Below are 17,582 nucleotides of genomic sequence, written 5' to 3'. Positions count from 1 at the left end.
GATTTTATTTGTGGCCAGGCCCACCGGGGGTGGACTGTTATATTAGTTTACCGGACAGGACTCAACTGTAAACTTACTTTATCCCCCTGCAATTGGAGGGATCAGCACAGAGGGACGTTGGAAGGCCATCAGGTTTTTTTTGTGTCCCATCCCCCCCCCGCCCCCTTCTTTTTCCCAGTATGTGGCCATTATCAGTAACTTAGATCACGTGCCATTTGATAAGACTTGCCATGTCTCGATGACTCCCATCATCGGCATCTCTCGTCACCATGGCAACCCTTCTCTCAGGCCCAGGTCCTGTCCAATGAGAACAGTTCCACTTTATCAGCTTCCGAGTACGTTAAATGGGGCTGAGGGTGGGGGGGGGGGGATGGAGGATGATCAGGAAAACTGAAATCCCCTCTCAGGATTTTGATGGAGATGCAGCCCAGTGCCTTTATCCATTTGCATAATACTGAGTGCTGATGAATGCCACATTTAGAACGAGCTCTCCACATCAAGGGGCTACGCATTTGTGATTTTTGAATGGCAGCCGTTCTACAGACTCCAGTGTTGATCTTTGTGTTTGCATTCTTTGGGGACACCATCTCCAGAGCTCCTGCAGCTGTAGAAGCATGGCTCTGGGTGTGGAGCTGTCTGGCTCTGCACTGGGGAGTGTGTGTGGCTGTGTGTCTGTGCATGAGTGTGTGTCTGTGTGTGAGTGAGTGTGTGTGTGAGTGAGTGTGTGAGTGTGTGTGTGTGTGAGTGTGTGAGTGTGTGAGTGTGTGTGTGCGCGTGTGCGCCCTCTCAGGTTTCGCTGCTTTGGGTGGATTCTCCCGTGGAGAGGCTGCCTAGTGCGGAGCAGTTAACAAAAGCCATGCTGAGATGAAACGCGCCGTGCACTTGCGCTCTGTCCCAGCTGCGGTGCACTGTGGGATCCCATTATTTCACATTTGTAACGCCGCCTTATGCGGGACAGAGAATTCAAAAGGGGTTGTGTTCTGCTTCAAATAGCCTGGAAAACAGTTTTCTGTGAAGATGCTTGTGTCGACTGTTCTCTGTCTAGCCTTATGAAGCAAACAATTGAGGGTGAGAGCTCTTGCGTATGAAGGCCTTGTTCATTGCACATCCACACAGACACTCATCATAGACCCCTTGTATCTGCTAAGGATTACAACAGACTGTGTCCACCTCAAAGGTTTCACACTCTGCGATTTTAGCACTCTAAGTGCCAGTGAAGAGCGGCTTCTTTAGTGTGATTTTTTGTGTGCACACAGACCTTCCAGTCTAACTGCATTGGCAAATACATAACTGTGGAGTGCTTGTGGCATGTGAAGTCTAAATCTATTCTTGAGTCAAAGGTTGTGAGATTATAAGGTCTTTGTGAAGTCAGCAGCAGGCATGGTGAAGAGGATTGGTGTTCATCCCCCAAGCATATATAGGTCACGCAATTGCTAAGCTATTGAGTATCGAAATATTGCCATTCATCATTATTCTCCTCGCCATAATTGGAGGCATATCAACATTAGAGGGATTAGGCCTTTTGTGTCTTCCGATTTCCTTTCAGCGTGAGTGTCTTCGTTCCCATCTGCGCTGTAATGTCATCGAAAGGCATCCATGTGGGAGCCGAGGAGGGAAATGATTCACCTGAGCAGTTTGAAACGCCTCCTAATCCTTTCAACCGTCAGCATTGCAGCTCGACTAAGCAAACAAAATGAGTCAAGGCCTTGAGGGTGAGGAACTTTTAAACCCCTCCTGCCGCCAAAAATGTTTTGCGTCGGTACGGGAAGAAGATGGTCTCCCTTACTCGGCTGTGGTGGGGGTCGGACATCTGTAATGAAATCATGCTCGTCCGATACAAGCCTGACCCACACTGCTCCGTGTCAGATATGAAATACCGAGTCTGAGAAATTCTGGCTCACCCTTCTTACTGACAATTTAAGGGTGCAGTGCAAAGTGGGATCAGTTGAGACTGAAGTTAGACACTTGGATGACTGCTGCCTGAGGAGGACTCATTATATGTGTAAGGTTACTGCGCAGCAGAGATCTTCTATCATATTGAGTGCACCAGGCTTTGATTCCAACCTAATTGGGTGCACGATAGCCCCTGGTACGATGGATGCAACTAATTAGGCTCTTGTACGAATAATTAAAACGATGTAGCATGGACTGTTTAAGTGGGATGTGTATTTAGTGGAGCAATTAGGGACTTTATCACCTGGAAAGATTCTTTATCCATTTTCGTCTGCTCTGCCTCCCGGAAGAGGGAAATTGAGTGTTTGTTTAATACAAAAGGATTTTTTTTTTCTTTCTCCCTCGCTCTCTGAAGGATCTAGTTGAAAGGACACGGTGAGTGAAACTTTGGAGAATTTAGTTTGATCCTCTGGGGCTGGTGCTTATCGTTGTGAGGAATAGCTGTGATAGCTGGATCTCTATAACCCCTGCTGTAGTTTCCTCAGTAACCCTACCCCCCCCCCCTTTACTCATCCATTAAAGTTTCATAGCAACACCGCATCTGTGCTGTGGGCCTGATCCTTATTTCTATCTGTGAATTCCCATAATAAGAGTGCTTCAATTAACTCCCTCTCAACTCTCATCCTGCATGGGATTAATCTTTCTCACCCTCTGCAGGGAGAACAATCGCTCAAATGAAAAGACAATGGGCCAGCCTATTGAAGATGTGCCATGTCATTTGTGCCTAGCCTCTCTCTCTCTCTCTCTCTCTTGACCGACCGACTTCCGTTTCACTGTTGTTTTCTCTCTGTTCCTCTCTATATATCCCCCTCTCTGACCCCCTTACTGCATGCCCTTTGTTTCAGAAAAAGATTTCAAAATATATATTTATTTGGCCCCATATTCTTTTTGGACATGACCCTAAACTGTGTTCACCACCAATGTTCTCTACAAAAGGTGCCCAAACTTTTTTGCAGGAAATCAAAGTTGAAATTCAAATGCGAACTCAAGGCAGGATTTGAATCAAAGTTTCATTTGCAATCCTCAGACTGACATACATTCCTTTGAAACATGAATGAGTTGAGGGTGTCCCCGCTGGACTGTGGTAGCAATTATGCACAGCTAGAAAACACATTAATCTCGTGATTCCATCTAGCCTGTGCTAATTGATGGTTGAGCAGGGAAATCTGCAGTTATTAATCAGTCAAAGTGTTGAACAAGAGGAGATGACACACAGTGAAAATTACATTTGCATAGCCCACATATAAGCAGCTCTAAGTCCCACGGCAATACATGGCCCCCGTAAACTCTCGATGTTGGGTGTTTCACTCTCTTTCCTGCAGTTGGCTGCTGATAATAACAGTGCATGGCTTTAAGCGAGACACTATGGTGGCCGTCTCTCCACGTCTCCATGGAAGTGGAGAAATTGGCTCTACTCAGCAGACCAGGAAGCAGATAGTGGAGCGGTAGTCAATTCCAAGAGGACTCCGAGTTCCATTCCAGGATTGAATCGTCAATTTCTATTCAGCCCTGCTGCCCGGAACGTGAAAATGAATGTGTCTTGCACAGTTTCTTGAAATGAAGGCTCTCTGAGTTAGATCGGATGGTGGACTCAAATCAAATATGGACTTGGAGGAGGGCCTGACCTTGGCACCCCTGCACAATGTTACAGGTGAAATTACGTGTCTGGACTGTGCACATTGGTCTTGGGGATACTCGCAGTCTGTTGCAGAAGGAGACTGGGATAATTATCAACAGAAGGCTGGACAGATAAAGAGCTGGAATGGGGGAGCGACTGGCAGACACCAGTGCTGTCAGAGCCGGAGACCGGGCGCGGTAGTGGGCGCACAAGATCCGAACAAAACGCTGCCAACAAAAGCAGGGCTTTGATGTTGCTCAGGCCTGCCTAAGCCCTGACAAAATGTCACCTTGTGTACAGCACATGAAAGACTACCCACCTTTTTGGGGGGCGTGGGGGCTGGGGTGGGGAGAGGCGATTGTATCTATTGCATTCTTAGATGCTCATTTATCACTGGCACGCTTGTTGGTTATCTGGTCTGTCTAAGACCAGATTAAACCGGTTTGTGTTCAAGAGGGACTCATTTCCCCTCACCTTTTGTTCCCCTCGCCTGATTAGGAATGGCTGCCATTCATAAAGGAGGGTTCAGGGCGGCTACCGAGCCCAGTGGATAATAACCTAAGCTTTAAGGATAGCAGACAGGTAGGTGTGCACAGGGTGATATAAAACTCCTTTCTGGCTTTGAGCATTTCACTAATACCATGGTTCATTTTTTTTCAAGATTACTGCTCCCAGACGTGACGGCCATGCCAATAAGAAATCATGCCAAACAGTAAGAGGTTCTTTTTTCGGTTTTTCATTTTCACAAATTCCTCTGGATTACAGAGCGGCCACGAAGAAGACACCCCTCTCTCTTTGAGGTCAGAGCCAAAGACTACAGAGGTTTATTTCTCCTGTGTCCCTTTACTGGGAGAGGAGAGATGACTCATCATCTCAAGCCTCGCACTTGTCAGACAGGCTGCAGAGATGTTGCTGCTGGCCTGACTGACAGCTAGCTGATCATCTCCCCGATTTCAAACTTAATTAACCTCCACGTCCAGCCCGTCAATCGCCCCCCGTATCGCTGCAGACATCTGCAAGACAATGAGAGCGGGACAGTATGGTAGCAGCCAGCGTGGCTCCCGTCCAGGAGCAGCTAGTCTTGAGAGAGATTGTATAATTAAAGATCAAATGTCACTCTGGCAAAGACACAGACATTGAGAGAGTGCAGTCATTGAGATCCTGTGGTATGTTTCATCCGAGAATATTCTCTCCAGAAGAAGAAGAAGTTTGTTGTTGTCTGATCAGCCTGATATTTCAATTTTATGTGGTGCTGGCTTTAGCCTGGATGGTACATGCTTTTATTGCTTTCCAAATGGCATAGTTACTGTTACCAGGAGCCAATGGGGTTCTAAAATAGCCACACTGCAATTTGGCATGTAAATGAGGCAACAGCAGTGAGATGGTGCAGATTGATTGGCAGATTTTAACTGCTGACATTTCCATGTGGAGAGGCGGTCGCTCCATAGCATCTGTAAAAGCAGAAGAACGCATGGATGTTGATCTTGAGGAAAAGGTCAGGCCTGTCTCGTGTCACCTTATCACTTGCTCCTAGTCAATGAGCGTCTGCATACTTCTAACTGGTGGGCTGTGCAACTTTTTTTGTGTGCATATGGGTATTCATATCTGTGTGTGTGAGCCAAAGATCACCGCCACATGGTCCCTCCTGAGAGAGAGACACCGGAGAAGTCAGATGGCAAAGGCTTCTGCTTAGCCTCATTAATTCTGTCCCTCCTATGTTTTTTTTTAAGGGGGAAAATTGGCCAACACAGAGAATTTGGTCCCTCTTGCCCTTGGCTGTGCGGGTTCTAACCCTCCACTAACCTGTTGCCATCCCTTGCCTCTAGTGGAGGCTCCACGCTCGAGTGGGCTTTGTGCTGATGAAAAGCACTTATTAGCTGAGGCAGACCACAGGGAATAAAGCTGTGCTCTAGTGAGACCTGTTCTATGAGCAAGGCCATCAGGTCCATATAATGGTGTTTGTTTAGCCATTACCAAAGCGCTGCCCTGTCCAACCGCACAGCTCAGGCTTAGCAAGGCTTTTACGAGGTGCGATGGCTTAAGCAGGCCGTGGTTTCATATTACTTTGGGCATGGGAGGTTTTGAAAGGCATTCATGTGACCTTTTGCTTAAAATATTCATGAATATGAAATTCATGAATATGTCCTTTAATTTTATATTTTAAAGTACATTTTTAATTGCTTATTGGCTCATCCTTATTGGTTAAACACATCATGTTATACGACACTGGGAACTTCAATCAGCAAAATGAAAACCTGTATCAGAAAAAAGTGTTCAAATCTTGCTACTGACCATAGGTGCCTTGAGAGGATGTTGGCTTGCTAGCCTGCCTACTCACTTGATTTCATTGCAATTATACCTCACATGGCTAAACGGATCACTCTCCCCATTAGACAATTTTCCAGCCATTTGTATCATAGCAACCAGTCAGCCGCCTAGCGTCTACCCTCTTAAGCCAGTGACCATAACATTATTGTCATTGTAGCTTTAATGTAAGTGCTCCACAAAATGTTATCCGCCGCTGAGTTGAGTCATTGTTGGTGTCCCGGCTGTAAGCCGTTTGGTGTCTTGCCGTCTTGAATCATGAAGCAGATGTCTCCCCCTACGAGACTGATATGCATTCATCATTGCAAACCTAACCCTGACCTCTCACTCCCATCTCTGAGCAAAGCCTACTGCTACCAACAATGAGGCCATTTTTCTGCTCTACTGTAAAATGTCAAATATTCCATACAGAGATTCCTATAATATTTGTTGTGCCTTGACCTTTTAAAAGCAGTTTGTTGAAGTAAGGAAGAAAAAAGGAATGCGTGTTGAGGAAAACAAATCTCTTGAGCAACAAACTAATAAAACAGTCACAGAGGCAGCATGTCGGCGCTTCTATTATGTGCCTTGAAAAAAACAAGGGTGACTTCAGAAGTTGAATGATATTGAGTTGCTGGAGGATCAGTATTCCCCTTGAAACCCCTGCAACCGAAGAGTGAAACCAAACCATATTAGGTACCTTCATGGCTCATTGGCCTTAATGCTCCCACAGTTAAATCATTGTGACCAATAAGGTGTGTAATGGATTCTTTCCACCGTTCAGTCTCTGACTTCTTAATTGTATGGCCGTATGAAAATGTTTGTCAATGAGCGAGAGTTGAATTACAAAAGTGAGAGAGAGAGAGCGAGGGAGAGAGCGAGAGACGGAGGTCTGTCCTTCATCCAGTCCTGCATTTAATCGTGTTTTGTTCAGGCCAGCTGTGTCCATAGCAGAATGGCCACATCATGCCCATGGAACAACAACTCATCCAGGCATGGCAGAGGAAGCCAGAACAGGCTGGAGATCATCCCAGCATTTGTGTGTGTGTGAGAGAGACAGAGAGAGAGAGAGAGAGAGTGTGTGTGTGTGTGAAAGAGAGAGAGACTGTGTGTATGTGTTTTGTATATTTGGTGTGTTTGGTGCTTGAATGCAGTTCCCAGATGGCAGCATGAGGAGCAGCAGTAGGAAGAGGCAAGTGGCCGCTGTCAATGAGGGAGAAAGACTGTCAACACTCCAGACACTGATAAAGAACCCCTACTTTAGATGGAAAGGCTTGCAATGAAATGTTGGGAGAGCATCCTGATCCGTGAGACCCCTAAAACAAATCTTCGGCTCACACACATTCACTCTCTCTCTCACACACACACACACACATTCCCTTCCAAACAAATGAGCTCTCACTGGTAATTTGTGATGTACATTTTTAAACCTCCTTCGGATGTGTGTCCCGCGCACATCTCCAGGGAGTGTTTGTGTCGGCGTGCTCGGGGGTGCAGTTTGCACTCAGGACAGCTGTGCCCCAGCTAACTCGCTCAGCAAGGGCTGTTTCAGCCACACAATGGCTGGGCCGCCTGCCTGGGCGAGGCGAGGCGATCTCCGAGTCAGTCAAATTGAAATAAATGAACTGCCAGGCCTGACGGCGGGGTAATTGTTCATATGGAAATTGGATTGCCGTTGTCACATGAGCTTTCCCAAGCACTTCTAAAACAATTTTCTCCTGGCTGTGACTGTGTGACTGTTTGGGTTTCTGCTCTGAATGAGATTTCCCCTTCCCTTTTATGTTTTGGGCCATTTACAAAAAAAGAAAGGCATATAAAGAGGAAGAAGAGGCACTCATTATGAGTGTTCCGTGTGGAGGCGTTCATTCACAATGGTTTTCATTGTGTCACACTAACCCACTTTTCCATGGACTGTACATTTTTAATTACGCCTCGAGAAGAACGTTCCAACTGGGAGCAGAAGGGTTAATTCTCCTCACCTCTGCCGGTCTGTGGGAGGAGCCATACTTAATGGCTCCTGCTTTTACCAGTATTCATCTATGAAGCATAAACATAAACAAGCCATACGTTTTTACCATGTACCTTTTGGATGCAATTAAGTGCATTAGTGCTGGCTGGCGTGTTCACCTGTTCAATTTTCAAAAGTGGATGTGATCTATATGAATGTGTATCTAAGTGCTTGTGGAAGTCTGAGAGTTGCAATCAGAGATGTTTAAGAAGCATTAGAGGCTGTTAAATGAATCACAGCCGGTGCCCTGGAGGCTGACTCATCAGCCATTCTCACTTCCTTAAAACATACTTGACTTCCTGGTGGTCAAGTAGGGGCTCCATCACACATTCTGAGGAAGGATCTGAGTCGCTGCCTCCAGCTCTGTGTGGCTGTCTGTTAATGGGGTTTAATGTTGACCGAGTACACAGACATATAGTGTTGGTTGCTCAGTGTACAAACACAGAGAGTGTATTCTTGCTCTTTCTCCCTCGGGCATCTCCTTACCTCCCTGTCTCTCTTCCCCTCTAATCTAGGTTTTTCAGAAGATCTTCTTGTGCTTGTTTAAACACATCCTCACCTCCCCCAGAATGAATAACTGTCTGTATCTTGCCGCTAGAAGGAACATGTAGTATCTCATCCCATATTTCAGATCTGCGTACCCTCAGATAGCCAGAGTCTCTCCTTCAACATGCTTAGCTAAACGTGTTCCAGCATTAACGAGCAGGCACTAATGAGAGTAGTTCCCGCTTTATTTTTTCCTCGAGGTAAGGCTTTCTCTCTTCTCTCTGTTCTCCAAGACGATTTGTAATTTCACATCCTGGGCTTTCTGGGGCTGCGTTTTCCAGATGTGCCAGCCTCATTAGTGACTAGGCCATTTCATTATTATTTATCTGTGGCCATTAGAGGCTGTTGCTAGCTGCAGGGTAACACTGCATGACCATGCTAAACTCGGAGAAGTTCATTTATTCAGCGGTTTGTGTGGCCCACTTGGGCAGATTCCTTGTTTTTGTGTGTGCACTTGTATCCTGGACCAGCCATGGTAAACAGATGAAGGGCTAGGAATGCTATATACACCCTTCCTCAAGTTCCTCTTGTAGTATACCGATTTTCCCTTGTAGGTTTTTGAAGCATCCTGAACTCTAGTGTCGCAGACTTCAAAGTGTGTAGAAATGATGATAAGAATAAGAAAGCATCCTTTGAATGCCTTTGAAAAGTGTTCAGGATTCCATTCTTTGTACAATGGAGTGACCAATACTCAACATCTAAGAGAAAGTTTTAAAACACCCAACTTCTTAAAGGCAGAAATAGATTTGCATGAATCAGCGAAAGATTCTTGTTGTTGTGCAAGATACTAGAGTTACATTCGTGTATTTTCTCATCATAAGATATTTCTGTACTCATACCTTTGCAAGTGTTTTGCATTCTGTTTTGACTTGAAAGAGAATTTGGTGAAACAGTGGAAAAGTACCTACGTAAAAAAAAAAGTTATTATGTGAATGGCGTTAGGCTGGCCACACACAGACAATTTCTTTCTGACTGAATAGATTATGCAAATACCATTTCTGGTCCTTTTCATCTTTAGTGAACCAATTTCTGTTCAACCCATGATGATGGCCAATAAGCACATCACTGCAGCAAGTAACAATTTTATTCAAATGTCAAATTTGTATTGCGACACTGATTACATTTTCTAAAACAATTTAGATTAATGAAGCCCTGTTTAATCAGACAGGTTAGTGAACGCTCTGTTCGCCTCCAGTCCATTCAGCTTCAGTGCTCGTCAGTGATGGATATGGGCTGAGCGAAGGGGTCATGACCTTGAAGGGCATTCATAAACAGATGTGTCACAGTAATTGAATCACCAATGGCCATAATACAAGTAGCCACTGGTCACCCATCCATCTGAGCCCATTTGCTTCATTGCCAAAGCTCTAGTATTGAATTATTTTCACGTTTGGGATCGAATCCATCAGAAGCTCCCCGTACTTGATCTGACAGTTGCTGAGAACAGTGCGTGTCTGCTACATCAGTAACACCGGTTATCCTCAGACTCACACAGCTGGATTTCAAGCCAAGAAACTTTCTGGACAAAACTAGTTTGTATCCCTCTTTCAGTTTAAATTAAACCATTTAAGGGTGTGAATTCAAATAGGGCAGATACATTTACAAATGGAGTGTGTGTGTGTGAACGTGTGTATGTGTGTGAACGTGTGTGTGTGTGTGCTCACGGTGGGGCTGTGTTGGGGGGGGGGGGATTAAGTAAAATCAGGCTATAAAGCAGGATAGGCACTTGTATGTAAATGTGAATCCAACCTGAAATTAACTGGGCCCGGAGGCCAAATGTATAATCAGTCGTCTCCCCACTAAGTGCTCTGAGGCAAAGAAGGTTAACATAATATAACAGCCATTCATGGGCAGCCCACTGGGAAACTCCATCAGGGTTTTTCAATTTGCCAGTGGTGTCTCAGGGCCTGACAATGTGGCTGAAATGAGGAGGAGGACTACTTCTGACTGAGAGCGCTGAGTGCCCCCTGAAACCCAAAGGCTCAGGTGAAGAGGAGAGGGATAGAGGTGAACGTTGCCTTGCAGCCATATTCAACTTTAGAATACAAGCTGTGTCGTTATAATTTGTGCACCAGAGATACAGGGAAGCTTCGTGAAAATATTTTTGTTGTTTACATTTTGAGTTGTTCTTAATAGATCCCAGAGATGCGTCTCTCCTCCCCGATGTGTAGGCTTCACACTCACCTCTCTCTCTCTCTCTCTCTCTCCCTGTTAGTCACTCTTGCTTTGTCACTTTTTTTACTTGAACGCTCGATCTGTCAAACGAATCAAAACCAGGGTAGATGAGTTTTGGTCATGAGTGGGTTTCTTTTGAATCATTCTAGATAAATGCACTCTGAACAGCTCTAAGGTGGTGCTGATGGATTTTCATTGGACTTTCTCTGACCGATGTCCTGTGTTTTGTCTCCTAGACATGGCGAGCCTGGCATGGGCCTCCCTACTCCTGCTGTGTCTTCCCTCAGCCTGCTGTCAGGAAACAGAGTTCCCAGAATTCACCCCGGAGACCCCCATCAACAACGTGGTGCAGGATCCCCGCACTGGTCGGGTGTACGTGGGCGCTGTCAATGCCGTCTACCAGCTGGACGGCTCATTAGCCAAGGAGCACAAGGCTGAGACGGGGCCCAAAAAGGACCTGCGCTCCTGCACACCACCCATCAACATCAACACCTGCCCCTCAGCCAAAGACACCAACAACACAAACAAGCTGCTGCTTGTCAACCCCTCCAACAACAACCTCATTATCTGCGGCAGCCTATATAGAGGGATCTGCTCACTGGTCAATCTGAGCAATATCAACCAGCTGATCTACTACAGTGACAACCAGGGCGAGAGGACCTATGTAGCCAGTATTGAGGACAGCGTGTCTGTGGTGGGCATTATGTCTAACATTCAAAACCTCTCAGTTTTTCTGGTGGGTAAAGGCTACGGCATCCTGGACAGCACCAAACTCATCAGCACGCGGATACTGCAGAGCCATGGCGAATGGGCGATTTTCGACAGCATTGTGGAAGCCGCTGCTGTGCAGGCCATTCCATTCATTCCCAAGTACCTGCACGACTTCCGTTACACCTTCAAGGACCAAGGCTTCGTCTACTTCCTTTTCTCGAGAACATTGGGCGGGACAGACAACAAGAACAGCACCTTTATATCGCGCCTCTGCGAGCAGGACGACCACTACTACTCGTACACAGAGTTGCAGCTCAACTGTGGCCCTGACAACCGCTTCAACAAGGTGCAGGCGGCCTACGTGGCGAGCCCTGGGAAAGAGCTCGCCCGCAGCCTGTCGGAGAAAGGCTCGTACGGCGATGTTCAATTCTGGGACAAGGTGTTGTTTGTGGTGGCCAGCCCCGATGAGGACCACACAGAGTCGGCCTTGTGCTTGTACCCCCTGAAACGAATCAACGAAAGAATGGTGGACATCATTAGTGCCTGCTACAGTGACTCAGGAAAGATTGGCGGAAAGCCTGCAGTGGATATCCCTTATTCGCCAAAAACAGATGACTTTTGCACCGGGCGGGATGTAAGTTGAAGTCTACTGTAACGATATGCTGGGTTAGTTATCGTGTTGTTTTTTGAGGTACTATAAAGGTTTCTGTTTTGTTGATGTTTTGCAGAAAGATATGGCGACACACTACAAGTGTGGTGCAGACTTCCTGCCCTCCCCTCTGGCCAGCAAGCCGGAATTTGCCCTGAAGGCTGAAGCCATCTACACTAGGAAGGGACTTCTGACTGCTGTGGCCATAGCTGTAGAGCATGATCACACTATAGCGTTCCTAGGCAACTCTGTTGGGGAGGTTTTCAAGGTATGTGGTGTCAGTCAAAATTTACTTCTAGACGCAGTTTGAGATTGTTTGTTTGTTTGTTTGTGTCTGTGTGAACCCCTGTCAGTGGGTGTCAGCTCTTCAGAAGAGTGGAGGTTTTTCAATTTCACATTTTATGTTGGATGCTTAACATGGCATGAAAACACATCAAATGCTTTCGTAATATGAAGGCACCCATTCGCACCAGACGTCAGTGGTATTCGAGACAGAATTTGGATGTTTTAAGATATCATCTCAAAGAACCTCCAATAAACATTAAGACTCCAAGGGGAGCCACCATAAGACAATAAAGCTGGCTAATCATGGACTTAACTAGACTGTGTCTTAGGAGACTCTATACCAGATCCTAACAGATTAGACTGTGTGTGCCTCATTTGGTGGGCTTGACTTTATATACTGTGGACTGAGACCAAGTTTACTTTGAACTTTCACTTCACCAAGCCTTCTTTCTCTCCAGCTTCATCTGTTAGGCTACCCAGAGGTGTACAACAGGGGCCCAGGCGACACCACGGGTGATGTTGTCAATAAGAACCTCTTTTTTGACACGAGCATGACCCATCTGTACATCACTACCAAGAAAAAGGTAAGAGATATACCACATGTCTAAGTATCTTATTGCTGCCAACCTTCTGTTTTTGTCATTTTGTTTGTTGTGGCTGCAGTTGACATTGTGTTGGCTGGTGGAGTTGTTGTTTCTGTATTTGATGCCTCCACAGAGGCGCCCTGTCTGTTTGTTTAATGGAAGTTCTAAAAAGAGGATTAGAAATGTTGAATTAGTTAATCAAAGCACTATTGTCATGTGATCTTCCAGTGGGTATATTGTAATAATTAGCTGTTGTCTCACAGATTGCCAAAGTTCCTGTGCAGGCATGTGGTCTGAAGAAGGACTGTCAGTCATGTGTTGGGCTGAAGGACCCTTACTGTGGTTGGTGTGTCCTGGAGGGCAGGTAAGGACTGCCTAAGATTTACTGCATAAACAGCAGTGTGCTCTTGGGTCACCGTCTGATCTGTCTTAAGATAGAAGCTCTTAATAGAGGCTGCAGATTGCAGTGCAACTGGATAGATTGTCCTGGCTAATGGCCATTTGTGAAATAGGTGCACCAGGAGGTCAGACTGCCGCCGTGCCGAGGAGAAAAATGGCTGGTTGTGGAGTCCCAAGCAACAGTGTGTTAAGATCGTCTCTTTCAACCCCCCAAATCTGAGCTGCAAAAAGACTCAGCAGGTAGGCAACTCAGTCAAAATACCAATAGTGCATACATAGATCTCAGATCAGAGGAACAGTTTTGCAAAAAAAATTACCCCAAGTGTACTAAATAGTGAGTGGATTTTTTCAAAAGGACCTGTTATGTAATTGAATATTTGCAAAAATGTGGTGATTGAGCAATATTGTCAGGGAAGAACCATAGCTAATTATAATGCATAAATGATCTTGGACTGAATCAATATTTCTGAAACTACAGTTTATAAAATGATAATGATGAAGATAATGCTCACAATGCTTCTCTTGTTGTCCTGTTTACTTGCAGGTGGACTTCAACATCCCCTCGCTGCCCAGCATTGGCAGTGCTGACCAGCTCCACTGCTCCTTCGGCACCTTCCAGAGTAGCGCGGTCATGATCGACTCGATTGTCACCTGCAGCCTGCCTGAGCCCGACGCCATCCCAACCACACCTGAGCAGCAAGGTTTGTCCAGCCGCGCGCTCTCCCAGACAGCCATTGTGAAGAAGCTCTTCCAGACAGCCATTATGAAGAAGGCTCGGTGTCCTCACATGTTGCCTTCTGTTTTGCATAGATTTCGTGGCTGTGCCGGTGAAGATCTTAGTGAACATGACGGTGGAGGTGGCGTCCAGCGAGTACAAATTCTACAACTGTGCAGCAGCCGTACACAAGACAGAGAACACCCCGTGAGTTTTCCCAGCCTCCCCTTCCCCCTTCCCTCCTCCCGTTGTGTCAGCACGCAGGCAGGGTGTCTGTGCTGACGATTGTGGGTTTAATGAATACAAGGATACATATGAATATATTAATAAATAAAAAAGTACATGTAGAAGGTCTAAATGTTATTCATACACTATGATGCATGACTGATGCAAGAACTGAATACGCTTCTTTAGATACTCCTTTTTTTGGGGATCTGTTTTTCCAAGGATGAGGAAATTGCTTTACATTCCTATTCATTCATCAAAGTGAAAGTCAATCTTTTTCTCCTCTTTTTTTGTCCCCGATTTCCCCGTAGTGTTTTTAGGCAAGGGGAGAAATGTCTGATGAATGGGTTTTGTTCATGAGATGTTTGGAAGATTTATTTTGCTCTCAGTATTAATACACTCTGAGAAATACAATTACAAGCCCACGCATCTCTGACCAAAGTGACACCCCCCCCAACTCCTTCTCTCCTCCCTCTCTCTCTCTCTCTACCCCCCCCAGGTGCCTCTCCTGTGTTAGTAGCAGCTGGGGTTGTCAGTGGAACACTCGAGATCACACATGCAGCGACAAGAACGAACTCGACAAAGACCCGAACATCGTCCGAACAAAAGAAGTAGGACATGGCACTCGTATGATGCATGCTTTTTTTGTGCCACTCTGAATCTCCAGTTCTTTTTATTTCATTTTCCTTTCATGGAAAGTAATGATAGTATTGACCAGAAAGGGCCAAGCAATAAAAAAAGGGTGCTGGTGTTATTTATTTATTGGAAATGCATCAATGACTTGTGGCACTCCGAAGGTCACGGCTGTAGGAAAACATTCTTGGGTGGAAGGAAAACAGCCGCTCTTGGCGGTCACAGGGTTGAACTGGGGATGGCAGACTGGAATATTTGATGGCAGATACAAAAAGCGGAGGATACAAATCCTTTGCGAAGCGTGTCAGAACATGCCAAACATAATGTGCCCACACACACACACACAAGCAAACGCTCTTCAAACACCATTGCTGTGTGTTTCTCTGCTCCATTATGTACCCAGGGAGCAAACTGTCCAAGATTTGAGAACCCTGACCCAATCCTTATTCCCGTCGGTTTCAAAGAACCGATCAGTTTTGAGGGAATCAAACTCGATCAATACAAGGTGAGTAATGCCAATGAAATTGCACATTTTCTCAGTACATATCAATGGATGTGAAAAAAAAAAAGCCATAAGATCAGTCATACAGACGTGTTAGCTGTCAGTTCTCCCCCCTTTCTCGTTACACGCTGTGAGAACACATCCACAGAGAAACAAGCAGTATTGGTGGGAAAGCAGGGGGGATTTAGAGGCCATGATGTGCTTCCAACAGGAAAATCCCAAGAACACTCATATGCCTATTACTGCCCTTCTAAACATGAGCAATGCATTCCTTCACCTTGACATTTGAATCTCTTACTTGATTCCCGCCCACAACTCCCTCTCCCACATACCAGGGTCATGAGTTCACCATTGGCACAGAACTGATGGAGCACACTGAGGAAGACGTCAAGAAAGAGCAAGAGGAAGGACCGTTCTACAGTTTCCCCGGATATGAGGTGAGTCCTAGACCATGATGCTGATATCAGTCAGGTATTCATGTGCATGCATGTTTGCAAAGGGAGTCCCAATAGATCAGGAAGTCCTGTGCTCAGAGAGGAAGCACAGACTAATCTGAGGATCAGGTTCCTCAGACAGATTGATAATCTACCTTGAAGTGAGTTAGTTTGTTTTATTTTGGTAAGTAGTCATTTTGCCAGCGTTGAAGGTAATGGTCCTTGGCATGCCATATGGTTGGCAGAGGTCAGTCCTCACGCTGAAGCTCTACTCATGTGGATAATCAAATGATTGAAAACTGCATGAACTGACAGGTTCCGTGTCAGAGGAAATGTTTATCATCACCACCATGTCAGTGATATCTTCATTGTCTATATGTACATACATACAACACACAATGAAAGGCTTTGGTCATGTAAGGTCAGGGTCCTGCTTTACCTGGTACAAAACTGTCTGACACAGAGATCACAGCACCCCCTGATGGTCATACAGCCCTGTCTGGATGCAGTTTCATAAAATAATCTGCTCTCACTGCTTTTGCGCTTTCCTTGCTTAGAAATGGAAATGTGTAGAAAAAGGGACAAAAAAAAAAACATTTTGCCCATTGCAGCAAAAGGGAAATCGCCCCCAGCTACGTTCTTGTTTTGCACTGAATTCTTTAGCTGTGTTGTTGAACGTCTGCCAAATGTATTCAAAGGGAACTTTGCACAGAAAAAAAGGCCAGCAAAATGTGGTGCCTGTAGAAATGAAAGATGATCTTTTTCAACCAACATCGTGGGCTGATGAGAGTCCAAACAAATATGGGGGCCTTCGGTTGCTCTGGCTCACTGTGTTTTTCTTGCCGTGTCTTGCAGTTTTCCTACGACAAAGCGCACGAAACCACCGTTCTCTTTCATGTGAAAGACAAACACTCAGGGAAGAAGATTGACAGCTTGTTTAACGGTACGTTTCACTCATTCTACAAGGAGCACTTGAATTGAACTTTTGGCTATTTTTGTGGTGTAAATGACACGTAATTGCAGAATCTTGAAAGCAGTCTGATTCATTCTGTGATCGCTAAGTGTTTCCACATAGTCACTGCTGTTAATTAGTGTGAGGAATACTATTTAGGATTACAAAATCATCTTTTTGCATCCTTAGTTATGTTGTTTAGTCTTTGAGAAGAACCACAAGTCAAACAGTTGAGACGACTTCTTTTGATATCCTCCTCATACAAGGAAATATCGTAAATTGGTGCTACTTTGGGAGAGTACTAGAAGCTTAGATCATTAGCGAGAGTCCGAGTTATCACATGGAATTGCAACCTGTAATCTAATGAGCGCACTGCTACTCTTCATGCATATCTTGCTGGAGAGGAACGCTGTTTGCTTTTTAAGTAGATGGGCTTCAGTGACCTTAATCCCTCATTGTCCTGTCTTAACGTGTCCTCATTTGTGTCCACACGCAGTCACCTTATATAACTGCTCCGTGGGCCGCGAGGACTGCAGTCTGTGCCGGAACGCAGACCCAAGCAAGTACCGCTGCGTGTGGTGTGCCGCCAAAAGGGCGTGCGTCTACGAGAAGCTGTGCCAGACGACGCCTATGCCATGCCCAAACCCCGAAATCACAGACGTGAGTTAAACAGTACTAGTAGCATGCCAGCAGGCAGGGTTCAAACTTGATCATGCCCATCGACTTCCCATAGCTCTTATATTAAATTAGAAGTCTTAATTTAGTTTAATTATTTCAGCAGCTACTTCATGACTAAGGTGATGTACTTGTCTGCATGTCATATTCTTCATAGTTCTCAATAATTTTGATTTCAGTTCACAAAAGTAGGTATTTACACCTGGTAGTTCAA

General features: G+C 45.4%; 1 protein-coding gene across 2 annotated transcripts in view; it reads left to right on the top strand.

The window, feature by feature from the left end:
* The window catches only part of plxnb2b (plexin b2b), an 81,812-nt gene that overhangs the window by 49,788 nt on the left and 14,442 nt on the right, over nucleotides 1-17,582 (top strand). For both annotated transcript variants that reach the window (XM_012837352.3, XM_042707370.1), the window contains exons 3-14: nucleotides 10,841-11,949; nucleotides 12,044-12,232; nucleotides 12,708-12,833; nucleotides 13,097-13,197; nucleotides 13,346-13,472; nucleotides 13,777-13,933; nucleotides 14,043-14,154; nucleotides 14,672-14,783; nucleotides 15,209-15,310; nucleotides 15,643-15,744; nucleotides 16,597-16,684; nucleotides 17,190-17,353. In XM_012837352.3, coding sequence (XP_012692806.2) covers nucleotides 10,841-11,949; nucleotides 12,044-12,232; nucleotides 12,708-12,833; nucleotides 13,097-13,197; nucleotides 13,346-13,472; nucleotides 13,777-13,933; nucleotides 14,043-14,154; nucleotides 14,672-14,783; nucleotides 15,209-15,310; nucleotides 15,643-15,744; nucleotides 16,597-16,684; nucleotides 17,190-17,353 — 2,489 coding nt within the window. The remainder of the gene's footprint in view (nucleotides 1-10,840; nucleotides 11,950-12,043; nucleotides 12,233-12,707; nucleotides 12,834-13,096; nucleotides 13,198-13,345; nucleotides 13,473-13,776; nucleotides 13,934-14,042; nucleotides 14,155-14,671; nucleotides 14,784-15,208; nucleotides 15,311-15,642; nucleotides 15,745-16,596; nucleotides 16,685-17,189; nucleotides 17,354-17,582) is intronic.

Source organism: Clupea harengus, chromosome 3 (genome assembly GCF_900700415.2).
Source record: "Clupea harengus chromosome 3, Ch_v2.0.2, whole genome shotgun sequence".
In the NCBI taxonomy this organism is placed as follows: domain Eukaryota; kingdom Metazoa; phylum Chordata; class Actinopteri; order Clupeiformes; family Clupeidae; genus Clupea; species Clupea harengus.
The sequence above is the reverse complement of the archived record's forward strand: the minus strand, read 5'-3'. Positions and strand labels throughout refer to the sequence as shown.